General features: G+C 48.6%; 1 protein-coding gene across 2 annotated transcripts in view; it reads right to left on the reverse strand.

Annotated features, from left to right (window-relative positions):
- The window catches only part of IFNGR2 (interferon gamma receptor 2), a 37,268-nt gene extending 20,029 nt beyond the window's left edge, over nucleotides 1-17,239 (reverse strand). Inside the window, exons 1-3 of one of the 2 annotated variants that reach the window (XM_058427370.1) lie at nucleotides 16,994-17,239; nucleotides 11,284-11,451; nucleotides 4,808-4,940 (exon numbers count right to left, since the gene is read on the reverse strand). In XM_058427370.1, coding sequence (XP_058283353.1) covers nucleotides 4,808-4,940; nucleotides 11,284-11,451; nucleotides 16,994-17,087 — 395 coding nt within the window. In that variant the 5' untranslated portion in view covers nucleotides 17,088-17,239. The remainder of the gene's footprint in view (nucleotides 1-4,807; nucleotides 4,941-11,283; nucleotides 11,452-16,993) is intronic. The other variant, XM_032176302.2, reaches the window with a different exon arrangement.
- Between the last annotated feature and the right edge of the window lie 1,414 nt (nucleotides 17,240-18,653).

The following is an 18,653-nucleotide window of genomic DNA, read 5'->3' on the forward strand; positions in this document are numbered from 1 at the left end:
ACACACACACACACACACACACACACACACACACACACACACACACTTTCAAACAAGAGAATGAATTTAGAACAAAAGTCTAAAATGAGAATAATGGCCGGGTGCAGTGGCTCACACCTGTAATCCCAGCACTTTGGGAGGCTGAGGCGGGCAGATCACTTCAGGTCAGGAGTTCTAATCCAGCCTAGGTAACGTGGTGAAACCACATCTCTACTAAAAATACAAATAAATTAGCCAGGCATGGTGGCGGGCGCCTGTATTCCCAGCTACTTGGAAGGCTGAGGCAGGAGAATCACTTGAACCCATGGGGCGGAGGTTTCAGTGAGCTGAGATGGCGCCACTGCAGTCCAGCCTGGGCAACAGAGTAAGACTCTGTCTCAAATAAATAAATAAATAAGATAAAATAAAAAGTAAAATAAAATAATAAAATGAGAACAGTGATTATTCTTGGAGTGTAGAACAACAGGTTATTTTAATTTTTTTTTCTACTTTTCTAGATTGTCCAGATTTTCTATAAAGAACATGGATTGCTATTAAAATCAGAAGAAAACGAAAAACAAATGTTTGAGAAGACAGGGCTGGGCAGGTCTGAGAGAGGGGCTGGCAGTAGACCAGGAGGCGTGATCTGGAAGAGGCCTTGCTGCCCGACTGTCTGCATTTTCAAGGAAAACTGAGATCAGGATTGGGTTTTTTTTCCTGTTATTTATTATTATTTTTTTCTAACTGAAAAGTCCAGATTTCTTAATGTTGGCAACTAATCGAAGAAAAAAAATTAAACACTGGGACCCAAATAGCCTGCAAGCCACTGTCTGCTACCCATGATTTAGACTTGAAATTCTCCCATCAAGTGCTTCATGTAATTTTGGTCTTGCTACTCTGACTGTTAAAAAACAAAGGCATCTTCATTTTTAATCATAGCAATGCTTTATTGTAGAGAAACAGGGTGGAAATTTAAGTCTCACAAGCCTCAAAACTAATAAAAAGTCCCAAACACATGTTTGTATCTAAAACAAAGTATCTAAAAACAAATGCAAAGGCCCTCTTCCATTATCAAATCTACAAACTGAAAAAGAAAATCATCCTCAATTTCACCTTTTTCTAACAGGAACATTCACAGGTACCCTAACCTACGTTTCTTTTACTAAAACCAACCTCTAGGCCGGGCGTGGTGGCTCACAACTGTAATTCCAACACTTTGGGAGGCTAGGTGGGCGGATCACCTGAGGTCAGGAGTTCGAGACCAGCCTGGCCAACATGGTGAAAAGCTGTCTTTACTAAAAATATAAAAATCAGCCGAGCGTAGTGGCTGGTGCCTGTAATCCTAGCTACTCAGGAGTCTGAGGCAGGAGAATCGCTTGAATTCGGGAGGTAGAAGTTGCAGTGAGCTGGAGGTTGCAGTGAGCCGAAAGTTGCAGTGAGCTGAGATCACGCCACTGTACTCCAGCCTGGATGACAGAGCGAGACTCTGTCTCAAAATAAATAAATAAATAAAAATAAAAAATAAAACCAACCTTTATCCCTGAGAAAATATCTACAAAATGCTTTTTGAAAAGAAGACAAAGTGAAACAGGTTATTTTATCATATGAAACTCTATCAAAGGTTTTCTTTTTTTTTTAATGCAATAACATTTTATCCTATTTTTAGAAGCACCTCCTCTGAAAACCAGTAAACATACTTCCTTGTTCAAGGCCAAGGAATGCTAAGCCCATAAATCAGCTGTCAAGGCTAAGTCAATACATCAGCCGTGACTCTCACAATAAGCTTCTTGTTTAGCTCTAGGGTATAATGTTTGCTGAATGCTGAGGGTAGGGCCAACTTCATGACATGTGACCTGTGCGCTCACATCAAGCCCGTTCTTAGAAAGGCACTTCATTTGATGCTCTGCGGTTGCCATCTTGAAATTCTTTTTTTTTTTTTTTTTTTTTTGAGACAGAGTCTCGCTCTGTCACCCAGGCACCCAGGCTGGAGTGCAGTGGTGCGATCTCGGCTCACTGCAAGCTCCGCCTCCCGGGTTCACGCCATTCTCCTGCCTCAGCCTCTCCGAGTAGCTGGGACTACAGGCGCCCGCCACCACGCCCGGCTAATTTTTTGTATTTTTAGTAGAGACGAGGTTTCACCGTGGTCTCGATCTCCTGACCTCGTAACCCACCCGCCTCGGCCTCCCAAAGTGCTGGGATTACAAGCGTGAGCCACCGCGCCCGGCCTCATCTTGAAATGCTTACTACTTTTTAAATAAAGGGTCTCACATTTTCATTTTGCTTTGGGTCTTGCAAATTGTGTAGCCTGTTCTGGTGGATTGCTCCATTAATTACAAGTGACTTAATGTTCGTAATTTATAACTACTGGAGGAACAGATCAATGTGATTTAGAGATAACTCTCAAACCTCAGTTTAGCACCTGTTTCTGTTAAGCCAATACTGTTACAACGGACATTTAAAAACGAATAAGAAAGGCCAGTGTGATGGCTCATGCCTGTAATCCCAGCACTTTGGGAGGTTGAGATGGGTTGGATCACTTGAGCCCAGGAGTTCGAGGCCAGCCTGGGCAACATGGCAAAACCCCACCTCTTCAAAAAATTAAAAATTAGCTGGGTACAGTGGTGTGCGCCCATAGTCCCAGCTACTTGGGAGGTTGAAGTGGGACGATCTCCTGAGCCCAGGAAGTTGAGGCTGCATTGAGCCATGATCATGCCACTGCACTCCAGCCTGGGGGACAGAGTGAGACCTTGTCTTGAAAAAAACAAACAAAAAAAAAACAGTAAGAAGTTATCTGAACCGGGTGGGGTGGTGCATACTTGTAATCCCAGCTACACGGAAGGCTGAGGTATAAGAATTGCTCGAACCTGGGAGGTGGAGGTCGCAGTGAGCCAAGATCATGCCACTGCATTCCAGCCTGGGCGACAGAGACTCCGTCTCAAAAAAAAAAAAAAAAGTTACCTGGAAACCTACTCCTCTAAAAAATCAATTGCCTGTCATTTTTCCACATTACTTTTCTATTCTTTTTTTTTTTTTTGAGATGGAGTCTCACTCTGTCACCCAGCCTGGAGTGCAGTGGCACGATCTCGGCTCACTGCAAGCTCCGCCTCCCGGGTTCACACCATTCTCCTGCCTCAGCCTCCCGAGTAGCTGGGACTACAGGCGTCCGCCACCACACCCGGCTAATTTTTTGTATTTTTAGTAGAGACGGGGTTTCACCGTGTTAGCCAGAATGGTCTCGATCTCCTCACCTCGTGATCCACCGTCTCGGCCTCCCAAAGTGCTGGGATTATAAGCGTGAGGCACCGTGTCTGGCCTACTTTTCTATTCTTTTACAGGTGTGAACCACCGTGATCAGCCCCTTTCTATTCTAGACAACAAATACACACCACTTGCAACTTTTCAGTATGAAAGTGAATAAAAAATTTTTTTAAGTAACAAAAATAATAAAAAATACAAATACATGCCAAAGTTTACAGAGTTGCAATTTCTACCAGATGACATCTAATTATCCCTTCTAGTGGCTGTCTGTGGTTTAGTGTTCAAGCGTAAGTAAGCAGGCTACAATTTGTCACTTTTCTACTGATGGATATGAATATACACTTCCATGTATCTCTTCATGATTATAGTTTTTGTCTCTCTTTTTTTTGATAGGGGGTCGAATTATCTGTGTAGGATAAAACTACTATGAAGGCTGGGCACAGTGGCTCACATCTGCAATCCCAGCACTTTGGGAGGCCCAGGCGGGCAGATCACTTGAGGCCAGGAATTTGAGACCAGCCTGGCCAACATGGCAAAACCCCATCTCTACTAAAAATATACCTATTAGCCAGCCGTGGTAGCTCATGCCTGTAGTCCCAGCTACTCAGGAGGCATGAGAATCACTTGAACCCAGGAGGTAGAAGTTGCAGTGAGCTGAGATCATGCCATTGCACTCCAGCCTAGGCGATAGAGGGAAACTGTTTCAAAACAACAACAACAAACAGACACACATGCACACGTGTGCGCGCGTGCACACACACACACACACACACACAGGAAAACTACTATGGACATTTCCATGACTTCAAATGTCTGGTAGAATTCCTCTTTGAAAGGGCTATGCTAATTGATTCTGCAAACAGCATCAGGTGAACACATATGAACCAGTCCCATCTCACAAGCACTGGACATCATCATGTCTTTACATTTGGTTTACCGAACAGTACAAAATGACTTAGCCAATAACTTCACCTTACTCTTCAATTAACCTACTTAACAACGTAAACAAAAAATAACAAAGGATGTGGACTTTGCCCTCTTTCTATATGTATTTATATTGCAAATCAAGTGATGGCCAATTCTGCAAAAGCTTGAAGAGGCAAGAGACAGATGAAAGAGCCAGGATAATATGCAAAATGGAAAACCAGTTGAGAAACTCAGAATTCATTGTAATTAACCAAACAAATTTCTGATCAGGCCATATTTGGTCTATAAGGTTAAATCAATCCGATTTTTAAGCCCGAAGATGAAGACTAAAAGCTGCCTCCGGCTCTTCCATGGTGGAAGCCTATTTTTACAACCTTTCTCCTGAAACCAGCGAAAGAATAAACTTTCCACCAAAGCAAGAACCCGTGTGGTTAGACAGCGGAGTCCTGACCGCCAGTGTAGTTTAAGCCTTCAGATGAGTGGGAGGCTGTGAAACCTCTGTCCTCAGAGATTTTACAAGCTCCAAGAACGATGTGTTTCCCACGGGTTTGATAACAAACCCTGCACAGAGGCAGGAACTAGTATGTGGCCCTAGGGTTCCGCACGATGCCCCCACAAGGATCCAACAGAAATACCGGCTTACTATTTAAACTGCACTCGGTAGACAACAGGCCTCGTGCTATTGCTCAGGGCCACTGGCTCCCAACTCAGGACCTGCTCTGCGTTGTACAGGCGAATCTTCGGGTGCTGAGGAGTGGGCAGCTGGGAAAGAGGGTCTTGAGGGGGACAGAGAAAAAGAAGAGGGGGGAAGGGAGGAGAGAGGGAAATAATTACAAAAATGTTTCAATGCACATTACCTAAGTCATTCATACAACTCAGTTTTTGTCAAAGTGCAGAAATGGCATTACCAGGTCCCCCTGGGTATGGCCCCACACCCCCGACTTTTGGCTACAAAGATGGCCCTACTGGTACAGGCAGCGCAAAAAGAAAAGAGGCGCCTGGGGCAGCCTTTCCACCTGCGGGTCCCAGTTGTTATGAACAGGTCCTGGGCCCTGGAGTCTGGCCGGACTGGGGTCCCAGTTCTACCATTAGTAAATGCATTAGGCTCGGGGCAGGTCACTTCACATGTCTGAGCTTGAGTTTCTTTTTCAGGCATAAGGGGTCAATAATGATACACCCACAGGGCTGTGGCGAAGATTAACGTGGTGATCATGTGACACGTGTTAGCTTCAGATTTAGTACCAAGGGAGTGTCTGGTAAATGTCTGCAAATAGGTGCACACATGCACACACTACACACGCACAAACACACAAACACCCTAAATCAGGTATGCAAAGCCCAAGCTGCAGGGGAGGGCAAGGAGCGCCGACTTCTGGGCACCATCAGAGTTGTGTCTCTCAAGGACCCCCAGCATCACAATCATTGGGTGCTGGTTAAAATGCAGGTCCTGAGGCCCCCAGGAAATCTGCATTTTAAACAAGCTTTCCAACTGCTTCTCACACACATTAAAGTTAGAGGACAATACCGCCGGAGCTCAGTGGCTCACACCTATAATCCCAGCACTGTGGGAGGCCAAGGAAGGCAGATCACTTGAGGTCAGGAGTTCGAGACCAGTGTGGCCAACATGGCGAAACTCTGTCTCTACTAAAAATATAAAAGTTAGCCAGGTGCGGTGGTGAGTGCCTGTAATCCCAGCTACTCAGGACGTTGAGACAGGAGAACCCAGGAGGCAGAGGTTGCAGGGAGCTGAGATCGCGCCATTGCACTCCAGCATGGGCAACAGAGAGAGACTCTGTCTCAAAAAAAAAAAAAAAAAAAAGGTTAGGGGGCAATAAACAGAGAAAGAATATACTCCCCCGGAAACACTACCAATATCAGAATCCCTCTCTTTGGGGTGACCTGGAAGAAACAACCACAACTCCTCCCTTCCCCAAGCAGATACTTCACAGGGAGCCTTTTGTCTTAGAAAGAAAACATAATCAGGATAAGGCTTTTGACCAAAAAGATTAATAAGAAATGCCCAGAAGGTGGAAGAAAGGTTTGAAAAACATGCTGTTCCAAAATTCAAAGCAGGAAATTCAAGCCACACATTTTCGGTAAATGCGCCCAACCTCAAAGAGATCAGCTGACAGCCTGACCACTGGCTCTTCTTCTGAAAGATGAATTGCCAAGTCTGCAGCCATTTGTTTAGTTATAGGATGCCCCTCCCCTCCACACCTATAAGCTCTGGGTGACCTTCATCCAACCAGCTAACAACACTTCTCCTGACACACAGCAGGCCTCATGACATCCTGGGCCGAAGGCAGATAGGTAAAGCTGCATGGCAAGAGGCAGGCCCACCAGGTGTGCTGTGGCTGCTATGACCTAGCAATGCCCAAAGACAGCTGGGGACTCGATGCTTCCAGAGGGGGGTGGTGGCAGGTCAATGCTCCGTCACAGTCACACAGACAGGCCTGCATCACAGTCACACAGACAGATCTGAATAGCACCCGAACTATGCAGAGAAATTTCCACAATGCTGCCTTCACATTAAGCTAATAATTAACCCCAGGGAAACTGACACCTAGACATCAAAGCCAGAAATGAAACACAGATCCTACACAGGCTTCTTCCAAACCTGGAGCAAGTCAAGATAACAGAGGCAGCTGTTTGAAAAGATGTATTGGAGAGTCTAAGGCAGCTCTCCAGACCAAACCGTAAATAAGATAAGATAGAAATAAACACTCCTGGCCGGGCACAGTGGCTCATGCCTGAAATCCCAGCACTTTGGGACGCTGAGGTGGCAGATCACCTGAGGTCAGGAGTTCGAGGCCAGCCTGGCCAACATGGTGAAACCCTGTCTCTACTAAAAATAGAAAAATCAGCCAGGCATGGTGGCACACACCTGTAGTCCCAGTGACTTGGGAAGCTGATGCAGGAGAATCGCTTGAATCCGGGAGGCGGAGGTTGCAGCAAGCCAAGATTGCGCCACTGCACTCCAGCCTGGGCAACAGAGCGGCACTCCATCTCAAAAATAAATAAATAAATAAACACTCTGGTACCACAGTCCTCATTAAATAGAATTTAGGAGACAGGCCTTGAAGGTACTGGGGACCTCCCAGCTTGATTAGACTTAGCACTTTTTTGGTCTCTGACTTTCTAGTTGAAACAAAATTAGTTACTCACAGACTTAGTGCAATACCGCACATAGGCACATAACCCAAACCTGTGTAAGCACTAAGAAAATCAAACACTTTGAGTTGGTCTGGTGGGATTATCTCTGACCTTCCCGTTACAGCAATAAATTCTCTTTTTTCCTCGTTTGTCTGCTTCTCGTTATTGGGCCAAGAGAAAACGCAGCTGGACCCGGCTCTTTCTGGGAACAGGGTAAGTGCCTGCTTAGGGTTGGGCATTCAAAGAATCTGACAACTCCTTTTATTTCCTGTATTAGATTGTTCTTACCACTGTAACACATTATCACTAACCTAGTGACTCCACACAACCCAGATTTAGCTGTGCGTGGTGGTGCGCACCTGTAGTCCCAGCTGCTCAAGGGGCTGAGGCGGGAGGATCACTGGAGCCCAGGAGTTCAAGGCTGCAGTGATCATGAGGCGCTATGATCATGCCTGTGAATAACCACTGCACTCTAGCCTGGCCAACATAGCGAGACCCCCCCATCTCTAAAAATAAATAAATTTTTAAAAATCACATCTAAATTTATTTTCTTATAGTTCTGCTGGTCAGAAGTTGAAAGTCAGTCTCACTGACTAAAGTCAAGTTATCAGCAGCGCTGGGGTCCTTCTCGAGGCTCCAGGGCAGAATCCACTTCCTTGCCTTTCCCAGCTTCTAGAGGCCACTCCCATTCTTTAGCTCAGGGCACCGTCCTCCAGCAAGGTTGGCTGCATCCTTCTTGTCTCTCTGGTACTGAACCTTCTGCCTCTGCTCCATCTTTTGAGGACCCTGTGACGGTGTAAGGCCACCTGGCCCAACAATGCAAGACAATCTCCCCACATCAGGGCTCTTAACTTACTCACATCTGCAAAGTCCGTTTTGTATGTCAGGCAGCACATTCCCAGGTTCACAGACTCTGAGGATGAGGACGTGGACATCTTTGGGGACCATTATTCTGCCCTCCACATGCCTGTTCACCATCTCCCATCTCTGGGAAGGAGCCAACAGGAATAGTCTCTTCTTCCCGACCTCCCTCTCCAGGCACCTCCAGTTCCCCAATCTAAGCATTCAGTTGAGAAAGGAAACATCAAGGGGCTCCGGGGTGGAGGGCGAGGGGACAAGGAAGGGCCTCCACCCCAAGTGACACGTGGAACAGCAAAAGGGCATCACTGTATAAGTCGGGGTTCCCATGCCAGCTGTCCACTTCCTTCAATTTCTGTTTCAATGAGGTGTAAGAGATGGCCCAAGTAACATTGTTCTGCCTTATATCCGAGTTTCCTATCATCGCCTATCTTTTCACATTTATAGAAGAAAATCAGTCTCAGAACTGCAGACGCCACAGGGAAGTGCCAAGGATTGTGCATCTGTGATAAGACTGTCCTTTTTGCAGGTCAGGGGGCCTGTCCTTGGGCAGCCCAGCCTCTGTGTTCCAGGCCACATGGCCTCCGATGGGAAACACCAGGGCTGGAAGGCTGGGGAGAAGGAGCTGTGGTTGTGAGATGCAGGTTTCATACAGGTTACACCTAGCTGCTCTCGTCTTACCATGAATAGCTGCTGAATCATTGTGCCATTCTTGGTATGTCTCCAAAGTTAGCTGTGCTAAGCATAAATTTTAGATTATGAGTTATGAATTTTAAAAATACAACATGTAGGCCGGGTGCGGTGGCTCACGCCTGTAATCCCAGCACTTTGGGAGGCCAAGGCGGGCAGATCACGAGGTCAGGAGATCGAGACCATCCTGGCTAACACGGTGAAACCCCGTCTCTACTAAAAATACAAAAAATTAGCCAGGCGAGGTGGCAGGCGCCTGTAGTCCCAGCTACGCGGGAGGCTGAGGCAGGAGAATGGCGTGAACCCCGGGGGGGCGGAGCCTGCAGTGAGCCAAGATCGCGCCACTGCACTCCAGCCTGGGTGAAAGAGCGAGACTCTGTCTCAAAAAAAAAAAAAAAAAATACAACATGTAAAAAGTTATTCTAATTGGATGGGCGCGGTGGCTCACGCCGGTAATCCCGGCACTTTGGGAGGCTGAGGTGGGCGGATCACCTGAGTTCGGGAGTTTGAGACCAGCCTGGCCAACATGGAGAAACCCCGTCTCTACTAAAAATACAACAATTAGCCAGGCATAGTGGTGCACACCTGCAATTCCAGCTACTTGGGAAGCTGAAGCACAAGAATCATTTGAACCCAGCAGGTGGAGGTTGCAATGAGCTGAGATCACGCCACTGCACTCCAGCTTGGGCGATAGAGCAAGACTCTGTCTCAAAAAAAAAGGCCGGGCGCGGTGGCTCACGCTTGTAATCCCAGCACTTTGGGAGGCCGAGGTGGGCGGATCACGAGGTCAGGAGATCGAGACCACGGTGAAACCCCGTCTCTACTAAAAAAAATACAAAAAATTAGCCGGACGTGGTGGCGGGCGCCTGTAGTCCCAGCTACTCGGAGAGGCTGAGGCAGGAGAATGGCGTGAACCTGGGAGGCAGAGCTTGCAGTGAGCCGAGATTGCGCCACTGCACTCCAGCCTGGGCGACAGAGCGAGACTCCGTCTCAAAAAAAAAAAAAAAAAAAAAAAAAAAAAATGTTGTTGTAGGCTGGCCACAGTGGCTCACACCTGTAATCTCAGCACTTTGGGAGGCCGAGGTGGGTGGATCATGAGGTCAGGAGTTCAAGACCAGCCTGGCCAAGATGGTGAAACCCCATCTTTACTAAAAATACAAAAATTAGCCAGGCATGGTGGTGGGTGCCTGTAATCCAAGCTACTCGGGAGGCTGAGGAAGAGAATTTACTTGAACCTGGGAGATAGAGGCTGCAGTGAGCCAAGATTGCACCACTGCACTCCAGCTTGGGTGACAGAGAGAGACTCTGTCTCAAAAAAAAAAAAAAAAATTGTAATTAAGACAATGAACTTGCTGAACCTTCTTGCCTCTTGAGAAACTTCCTGTATAATACATCTGTAATATATCTGTAACTGCTTTTAATAAACTTAAACTTCCCCAAAGGCAAGGAACTTACTGGTATGTTCTCCCATAAAATGGACCCTGCTACCAATGAAAAAAATGAAGCTTATTGAACTGGACTAATGCGTTAATGGTCGAACCCCAAGTCTTACAATACATTAGAGAACAATTGTTCTTATTCCTGAGAGGGAATTCTTTAAAGAAGGAAATACATGTGCTTATAGAGGGCATTTTGGCTCAATTGTCAAAATTTCATTTTCAAAACCTCAGCTTAGGAAACCAAGGGGGCCGGGTGTGGTGGCTCACGCTTGTAATCCCAGCACTTTGGGAGGCCGAGGCGGGCGAATCAAGAGGTCAGGAGATCGAGACCATCCTGGCTAACACAGTGAAACCCCGTCTCTACTCAAAACACACATACACACACACACACACACACACACACAAAGGAAACCAAGGGACACGTGCGAGGGCAAGAGGAAAAAATAATGACACATTTTCACATATAAGCATGACCTGAGCACTCTCCCTAGGCAGAGTCTCAAACGCCATACCTAATTCAGAAATCAGCCATTTAATCAAGCTTCCGTAACCATCTGAGTGCATACTGTCTAGTTCTTTACAGAAAAACCTTGCCAATTCCTGGCATAGAGGGTAGAGTTCAGACTTGAGTAAGCTGAAAATCCTTCAAGATCTTATCCCAGACCAATCACCACCACTCCCTAAAATACCATAAACTCTATCCTATTTTATTTTGGACCTACATAATTTTGCATATTTCTTCTTCTTTTTTTCTTTTGAGACAGAGTCTCACTCTGTCCCCCAGGCTGGAGTGCAGTGTCGCAGTGGCGCGATCTCGGCTCACTGCAACCTCCACCTCCCAGGTTCAAGCGATTCTCATGCCTCAGCCTCCCGAGTAGCTGGGATTACAGGCACCTGCCACCACGCCCAGCTAATTTTTTGTGTTTTTAGTAGAGACGAGGTTTCACCATATTAGCCAGGATGATCTCAATCTCCTGACCTCGTGATCTGCCTGCCTTGGTCTCCCAAAGTGCTGGGATTACAGGTGTGAGCCACCACACCTGGCCTTTTCTTCTTTTCTTTAATCTGAAATTCCATGCTTCAAAATCCAGCTCAGTTTGTTCTTCCTCTATTGGACTTTCTTCAACTCTTCCTGGCAAGTAGTGTCCTGTAACATTTAAAAATATTTCTATTCTAGTACTTTTGAAAAAGCATGGCATATAGTGTATGTGTATCTATTATAGTACATATGGTAATACAGACATTCTGACAATGTCTCTAAGTAGACTATTCTCTACATTGATTGTCTTAATCATTTTTGTACACTCAGGGCCAAACACTAGGACCATTTAACAACCAGTGAAGAAGTGAATGAACAAACTCTGCCTTCCTGACCCATCCCACCACCTTTGATCTATCTATCCCAGATTCAGGCATTTCAGACTTTATGCATATTTAGGAATAGGAGGGGCTGGGTGCGGTGGCTCATGCCTGTAATCCCAGCACTTTGGGAGGTTGAGACAGGCAGATCACTTGAGGTCAGGACTGCAAGACCAGCCTGACCAACATGGTGAAACCCCGTCTCTATTAAAAATACAAAAATTAGCCGGGTGTGGTGGTGCACAACTGTAATCACAGTTACTTGGGAGGCTGAGGCAGGAGAATCACTTGAACCTGGGAGGTGGAGGTTGCAGTGAGTCGAGACCGTGCCATCGCACTCCAGCCTGGGCAACAAGAGCAAAACTCCATATCAAACAAACAAACAAAAAGAATAGGAGGATATCCTGGGTCTTAACAGCATACTTTGATTAACACATATCATACACAGATAATAAAATATAATTAACATTAATCATTTAATCTTGACAATTAAGGACTGACCCTTTAGGATCTTTCTATGGTGGGGGGGGGGGGGTAGGCGACATTATGATGAAAATCAATCAGGTGAACATCATTGAGCCCACCTCCATCACCTTGCAGATGAGAAGTAAAAAAGCATTTTCTGATTCCTCAGCCATAACCAGGAAATTGTTCTCTTCAAGAAATACTAGGCCAGGCATGGTAGCTTATGCCTGTAATCCCAACACTTTGGGAGGCCGAGGCCAGGGGGGATCACTTGAGGTCAAGAGTTTGAGACCAGCCTAGCCGACATGGTGAAACCCCATCCCTACTAAAAATATAAAAATTAGCAAGGCATGGTGGCAGGTGCCTACAGTCCCAGCTACTTGGGAGGCTGAGGCAGGAGAATCGCTTGAACCTGGGAGGCAGAGGTTGCAGTGAGCTGAGATGGCGCCACTGCATTCCAGCCTGGGTGACAGAGCAAGACTCTGTCTCAAAAACAACAACAACTGGACATCAAGTTATTGACCTAGGTTATTTGGCTCTTCCTATCAAGAAAGGTTGGCCGGGCGTGGTGGCTCATGCCTGTAATCCCAGCACTTTGGGAGGCCGAGGTGGGCGGATTACCTGAGGTCAGGAGTTCGAGACCAGCCTGACCAACATGGAGAAACCCCATCTCTACTAAAAATACAAAAAAAAATTAGCCAGGCATGATGGCACATGCCTATAATCCCAGCTACTCGGGAGGCTGAGGCGGGAGAATTGTTTGAACCTTGGCGGAGGAGGTTGTGGTGAGCCGAGATCGCGCCAGTGCACTCCAGCCTGGGCAACAAGAGCAAAACTCCGTCTCAAAAAAAAAAAAAAAAAAGGTTTGACAAAAAAAAAAAAAAAAAAAAAAAAGGTTTGACTTTCCAGGGAGTAAAATAGAGATATAACCTAGTTCGAAGGAATGGCTGAGAAAATTAAGAGAGGTAATGTATATAAAGCACTTGGAATCTCGTCTGACCAATAAATGTTACTATCATGATCATTTATAAAGGTGGCAAAAGCATTCCAGCTACATGATATTTTCACTTGCCGAGATTATGAACACTTAGGAGCTTACCCAGTGGACATTCATATGCAATGGTTTTTAAGTTGCTGGGGACTTACTGTCTTTCTCGGTGGTCTCTAAGCATATGAAAAGCTTTGGCTGTTCAAGTCAGCAAATAATGATAAAAAATTCTGTGGCACAGTACATATCCAATCCCCTGAAAAAGTCAGGCAGCAGCTGCTACAATTACAAATAGAAGCCTTAATTCCTTAACACTCAGGTAACTAACTGAACAGTCAGTTGATTTACTGCACTTGTGCTGTTGGTTACCTTTTTCTATCTAGAGCAAACGGCCACTACTTAACAGGGCATTGTTACAAATTGCCACAGGTCCCGTATTTTATATATTCTACCCTTATACAACTCTAAGGGATAGATACTATGTCTCCCTTTAAAAAATCTGTTTCCGGAGCCAGGCTGGGTGGTTCACATCTATAATCCTAGCACTTTGGGAGGCTGAGGCGGGTGGGTCTCTTGACCCCAGGAGTTCAAAACCAGCCTGGGAAACACGGTGAAACCCCATCTCTACAAAAAAATACAAAAATTAGCCAGGTATGATGGTGTGCACCTGTAGTCCCAGCTACTCAGAAGGCTGAGGTGGGAGGATGGCTTGAGCCCGAGAGGTTGAGGCTGCAGTGAGCTGTGATCATGCCACTGCACTGCAGCCTGGGCGATGGAGAGAGATACTATCTCAAAAAAAAAAAAAAGTTTCCAACACTTTTTTTTTTCTTTGACCATAAAAGCAATTTCAAAATTACACTGGTAAGTTATGGGAAAGTGTGAAAACCTATCTACCACCCATTTGCCATATAATCATTGTGAATACTTTCACTTTGTGTTTTGACTAAAAGAGTGTTTCTCTTGAAGATATCCATTAGGTTTGTTTTTAAGCTGTTTAATATGAAAATGTTCAAATAGTTGCAAAACAGATTAGTTTAAAGCACTACTACTTTTCTTTTCTTTTCTTTTTTTTTTTTTTGAGACAAGAGTCTCGCTCTGTCACCCAGGCTGGAGTGCAGTTGCCTGATCTCGGCTCGCTGCAACCTCCGCCTCCCAGGTTCAAGCGATTCTCCTGCCTCAGCCTCCCGAGTAGCTGGGATTACAGGTGCCGACCACCACGCCCGGGTAATTTTTGTAGTTTTAGTAAAGACGGGGTTTTCACCATGTTGGCCAGGCTGGTCTCTGGAACTTCTGACCTCAGATGATCCGCCCACCTCTGCCTCCCAAAGTGATGGGATTACAGGCATGAGCCACTGTGCCCAGCTGCTACTACTTTTCAAAGGATCGATGGAGCCAGTTTTTTTGTTTGTTTGTTTTTTGAGATAGAGTCTTGCTCTTGTCGCCCAGGCTGGAATGCAGTGGCGCGATCTCAGCTTACTGCACCTCTGCCTCCTGAGTTTAAGTGATTCTCCTGCCTCACCCTCCCGAGTAGCTGGGACACAGGTGTGTACCACCACGCCCCGCTAATTTTTGTATTTTTGGTAGAGACAGGATTTCATCATGTTGACCAGCCTGGTCTTGAACTCCTGACCTCAGGTGATCCACCCGCCTCAGCCTCCCAAAGTGCTGGGATTACAGGCGTGAGCCACCATGCCCGGCCTCACTTTTAAAAATTTTTTTATTTTGCAACGTATCACACAGACCAAAACTTTTGTAGAATACAATAAAAGTTAATCGTTAGCAAGATGGACAGGCACCTGGATGTCGTGGCAACGTCAGACTATAAAGTTTCTAAATACAGCTTTCAACCTCTGGACTCATCACAGGTAAGTCACAAACAGTCCACAGATCACCACTAGTCTCTCCTCTCTGGCATGAAGTCACTCGCCTGCTCATCCCACACAGGACAATCACCAGCTCTCATTAGGAGGAGGCCTAGGGAGGAGGCATACACAGATTGCTCAAGACTTGAAGCCGAGTGGAAGTAGAGTCAGGATTTGAACCCATCTGTCTGACTCCCATGGAAAAGCAGATAATAATTTCCTCAAGTGCAAGGCACCCCAGATCAAGGAGATACGGAACTTATGGGCCTTTGCAAGGAATGCCGGTAGAAAAAACAAACCCACAACACAAGGTTACAGCTTCGAATGGGAAGAATCTTCTAAGTTCTCGAGACTGTCTAAGGGCTGTCCAACCTATGATATCACTCTTCCCAGGGGAAAGAACCCAGCAAAACAAACGCAGATACATACACAAGAATGTTCCAGCCACACATTTGTCATTAAGGTCTTTTCCCCTTTTTCTTTCTTTCTTTTTTTTTTTTCTGAGACAGAGTCTCGCTCTGTCGCCCAGGCAGGAGTGCAGTGGTGAGATCTCAGCCCACTGCAACCTCCGCCTCTCGGGTTCAAGTGATTCTCCCGCCTTGGCCTCCTGGGTAGCTGGGATTACAGGCGGGCGCCACCATGCCCAGCTGTGTATTTTTAGCAGAGACGGGGGTTTCACCATGTTGGTCAAGCTGGTCTCGAACTCCTGACCTCATGATCCTGCCTCAGCCTCCCAAAGTGCTGGGATTACAGGCGTGAGCCACCAAGCCTGGCCTTCTTTTGGTTTTCATGTTTGGCTCATAAGCGTGGTCAGTTGGTGTCAGAGGTTAAGGAGGCCGCCAGGTAAGAAGCTCCCTGGGTAGGGACAGAACCGGTTTTAAAAGCCTGGTTCAGCTGGGCACGGTGCCTCAAGCCTGTAATCCCAGCACTTTCGGAGGCCGAGGCAGGTGGATTGCTGGAGCCCAGGAGTACAAGAACAGCCTGGGCAACATAGCGAGACCTCCTCTCTACAAAAAATACAAAAATTGGCCAGGTGTGGCCAATAATCCCACCTTCTTGGCAGGCTGAGGTGGGAGGATCGCTTGAGCACGGGAGGCGGAGGCTGTAGTAGCTGAGATGCTGCCCACTGCACTCCAGCCTGGGCAACACAGCGACACCCTGTCTCAAACAACAATAAAATAAATAAATAAATAAATGAATGCCTGGCTCAATTGACACTCTTCCTCTTCCGCCCCAACACTGAAGCGACCCGGACAGTTCTGAGCCCTGCCTGAATGCTGCTGCCCCATCTGTATGACTGCGGGAACTGTCTGGATTTCACACCCAGTATCAAACACGCCCTCGGCCAAAGTCGGAATTGAGTCTGGGTCACCCGTCCAAGACGCTGGTCCCTGCTCCACCGCTGCTTCTACAAAAGGACTGAGTCTAGCTTCCAGCCAGGCCTTCGGGAGGCACTCTAGGCGGGGACTAAGCGCGGTCTCGCCAGGCTGCAGAACCCGTGGCCAGCAGAAGCGGCCCCTGCCCGAGCCCTGGATTCAATTTGCTGTTGTTCATTCCGAGAAATTCGGAGACTGGGGCCACGCTGGCTTTCCCGGCGCGGGCGCGCGGGTAGGGGAGGTGGCGCAGCCGAGGTTACCGGCTTCACGGAGGGGCACCGAGTGTCCTCTCCCGGAGAGGGGTGTCCCGGCGGCCAGGACGCCAGGAGGGGTGCCCCCCGTCTTCCTGCTCCTGCCCAGCTCCTGTCTGGAACTCCTGGCCGCCCACCCCAGCCTCGCTGCGGGCTCCCCGCGGGCCCCTGTAGCCCTGAGCACCCCGCAGACCCTCACCCGGGGCACCCGCAGGTTCCCACCTGATCTGAGCACTCCGCATATCCCACCCACCAGGAGCACCCCACAGATTCCCACCCAATCTGAGCACCCGGCAGATTCCCCCCATCCCACGATCCGGGAGTCCCCCAACCCCCACACGCTGCAACTGCGCCCGCGTCCCGCCGCGGAGGCCCAAGCCCGGTTCACCTGGCGGGGCCGCGGCGGCTGCGGCGGCGGCAGCGGCGGCGGCGGCGAAGACTCCGAGCAGCAGCAGCAGCGACCACAGCCGCGTCGGTCGCATGGCCCCGGGCGCTCGGCGGCAACTCAGGTCGCGGCCGGGGCCCCGCTCGGGGTCCGCAGAGCCGCTCACGTCGCCGCCGGGAGCGCCATGGCGAGCGCAGGGCGCGCAGGGCCCGCCTCTTCCCGAGCGGCGGCGGGGCGTCCCGGCAGAGAAGACCCGGCTCGGCCGCCAGCGCCCAACCCGCCCCGCCCCGCCCGCGCCCCCGCCCCCGCCCCGCCCCGCCCCCGAGGCCCCCGCCCCCGCGAGGGACTTTCCCGCTCCGGGAACTGCGGCCCGGGGGGCCTCTGCGGCGGCAGCAGCGCGGGGACCCCACGCAGCCGGCCTCCCAGAGCTCGGAGCCTCCCGGAACGTCCTGGAGACTGGAGCCCCGCGGGACGTCCACCTTCGGGGGCCGCGATCCTTCCGGAAGGGCCCCGCGAGACCCAGGCCCAGGCCGCCGGGCGTTCCCTGGAGCCCCCACCCCTCCTGATCCCCCCTCACTCTCCTCTCGGGTGCTTGATCGCACAATTCGAGGATTCGCCCCTTTAGTCGAAATGTTTGCTTTAATAGCCCCCAAAGTACATATTAAGCTTTCAACTCCCCCCCGCCCCCCTCCCCCCTTTTTTTGAGACGGAGTCACCAGGCTGGAATGCAGTGGAGCGATCTCGGCTCACTGCAACCTCCGCCTCCCGTCAACCCTCTTTTGAAAAGGGTTTTAAGGGGAAGGAGTTAGAAAGGGCCCAGTGAAGGAAGAGGTGGGGCTCTGGGGATGGGGGGAATGGGCTCCGAGCAGGGGGAGGGAGAGACAGAAACTTCCAGCATTTCTAAATGGCGTGGGGTTTGCCCTGGAGCCGGCCGCGGTGCACGAGGAGGAAGTCCTTTAGCAGCTGGGCAGCCGCAGGCCCGCTCCCCAGCCCGAGCCTGCACCATGTGCAGTTTGACGTCTGTTGGGAGAGGGTTTTAAATCTGCCGTGTTCTTCCAAGATGCGTCATAAAGCTAGCGCAGCAAAGGAGGGACGCGGTGCAGGGAGACCAAGAATTTAAAAACAGGTCGTCCAGGGAGCCCACTAGACACATTAGCAAAAATGGGTTTTGCAACATAGAGCTTTTCTTTTGCTCTTCCCACATTCTTGCATTTCCTCTTTGTAGAATTCTTTTGAAATTGGCCACGCTCGTGAAAATATGTGATGAAATACCTAGCAGACAATTGAATTATGCATTGGATATTTCCAGATATAGAGATGTATTTATATGTTACATGAAAAAAGCGGGCGACAACTTGGAATCACTTCAAAAAGGATGCACTGATGCCAGACGCAGTGGCTCACGCCTGTAATCCCAGCACTTTAGGAGGCCCAGGCGGGCGGATCACATGAGGCCAGGAGTTGGAGACCAGCCTGGCCAATATGGCTGAAACCCGTCTCTACTAAAAATACAAAAATTAGCCAGGCGTGGTGGCAGGCGCCTGTAATCCCAGCTACTTGGAGGGCTGAGGCAGGAGAATCACTTGAATCCGGGAGGCGGAGGTTGCAGTGAGCGGAGATTGCGCCACTGCACCCCAGCCTGGGTGACAGACCGAGACTCCGT

The sequence above is a fragment of the Hylobates moloch genome, unplaced genomic scaffold (genome assembly GCF_009828535.3).
Source record: "Hylobates moloch isolate HMO894 unplaced genomic scaffold, HMol_V3 SCAFFOLD_14, whole genome shotgun sequence".
Taxonomy (NCBI): domain Eukaryota; kingdom Metazoa; phylum Chordata; class Mammalia; order Primates; family Hylobatidae; genus Hylobates; species Hylobates moloch.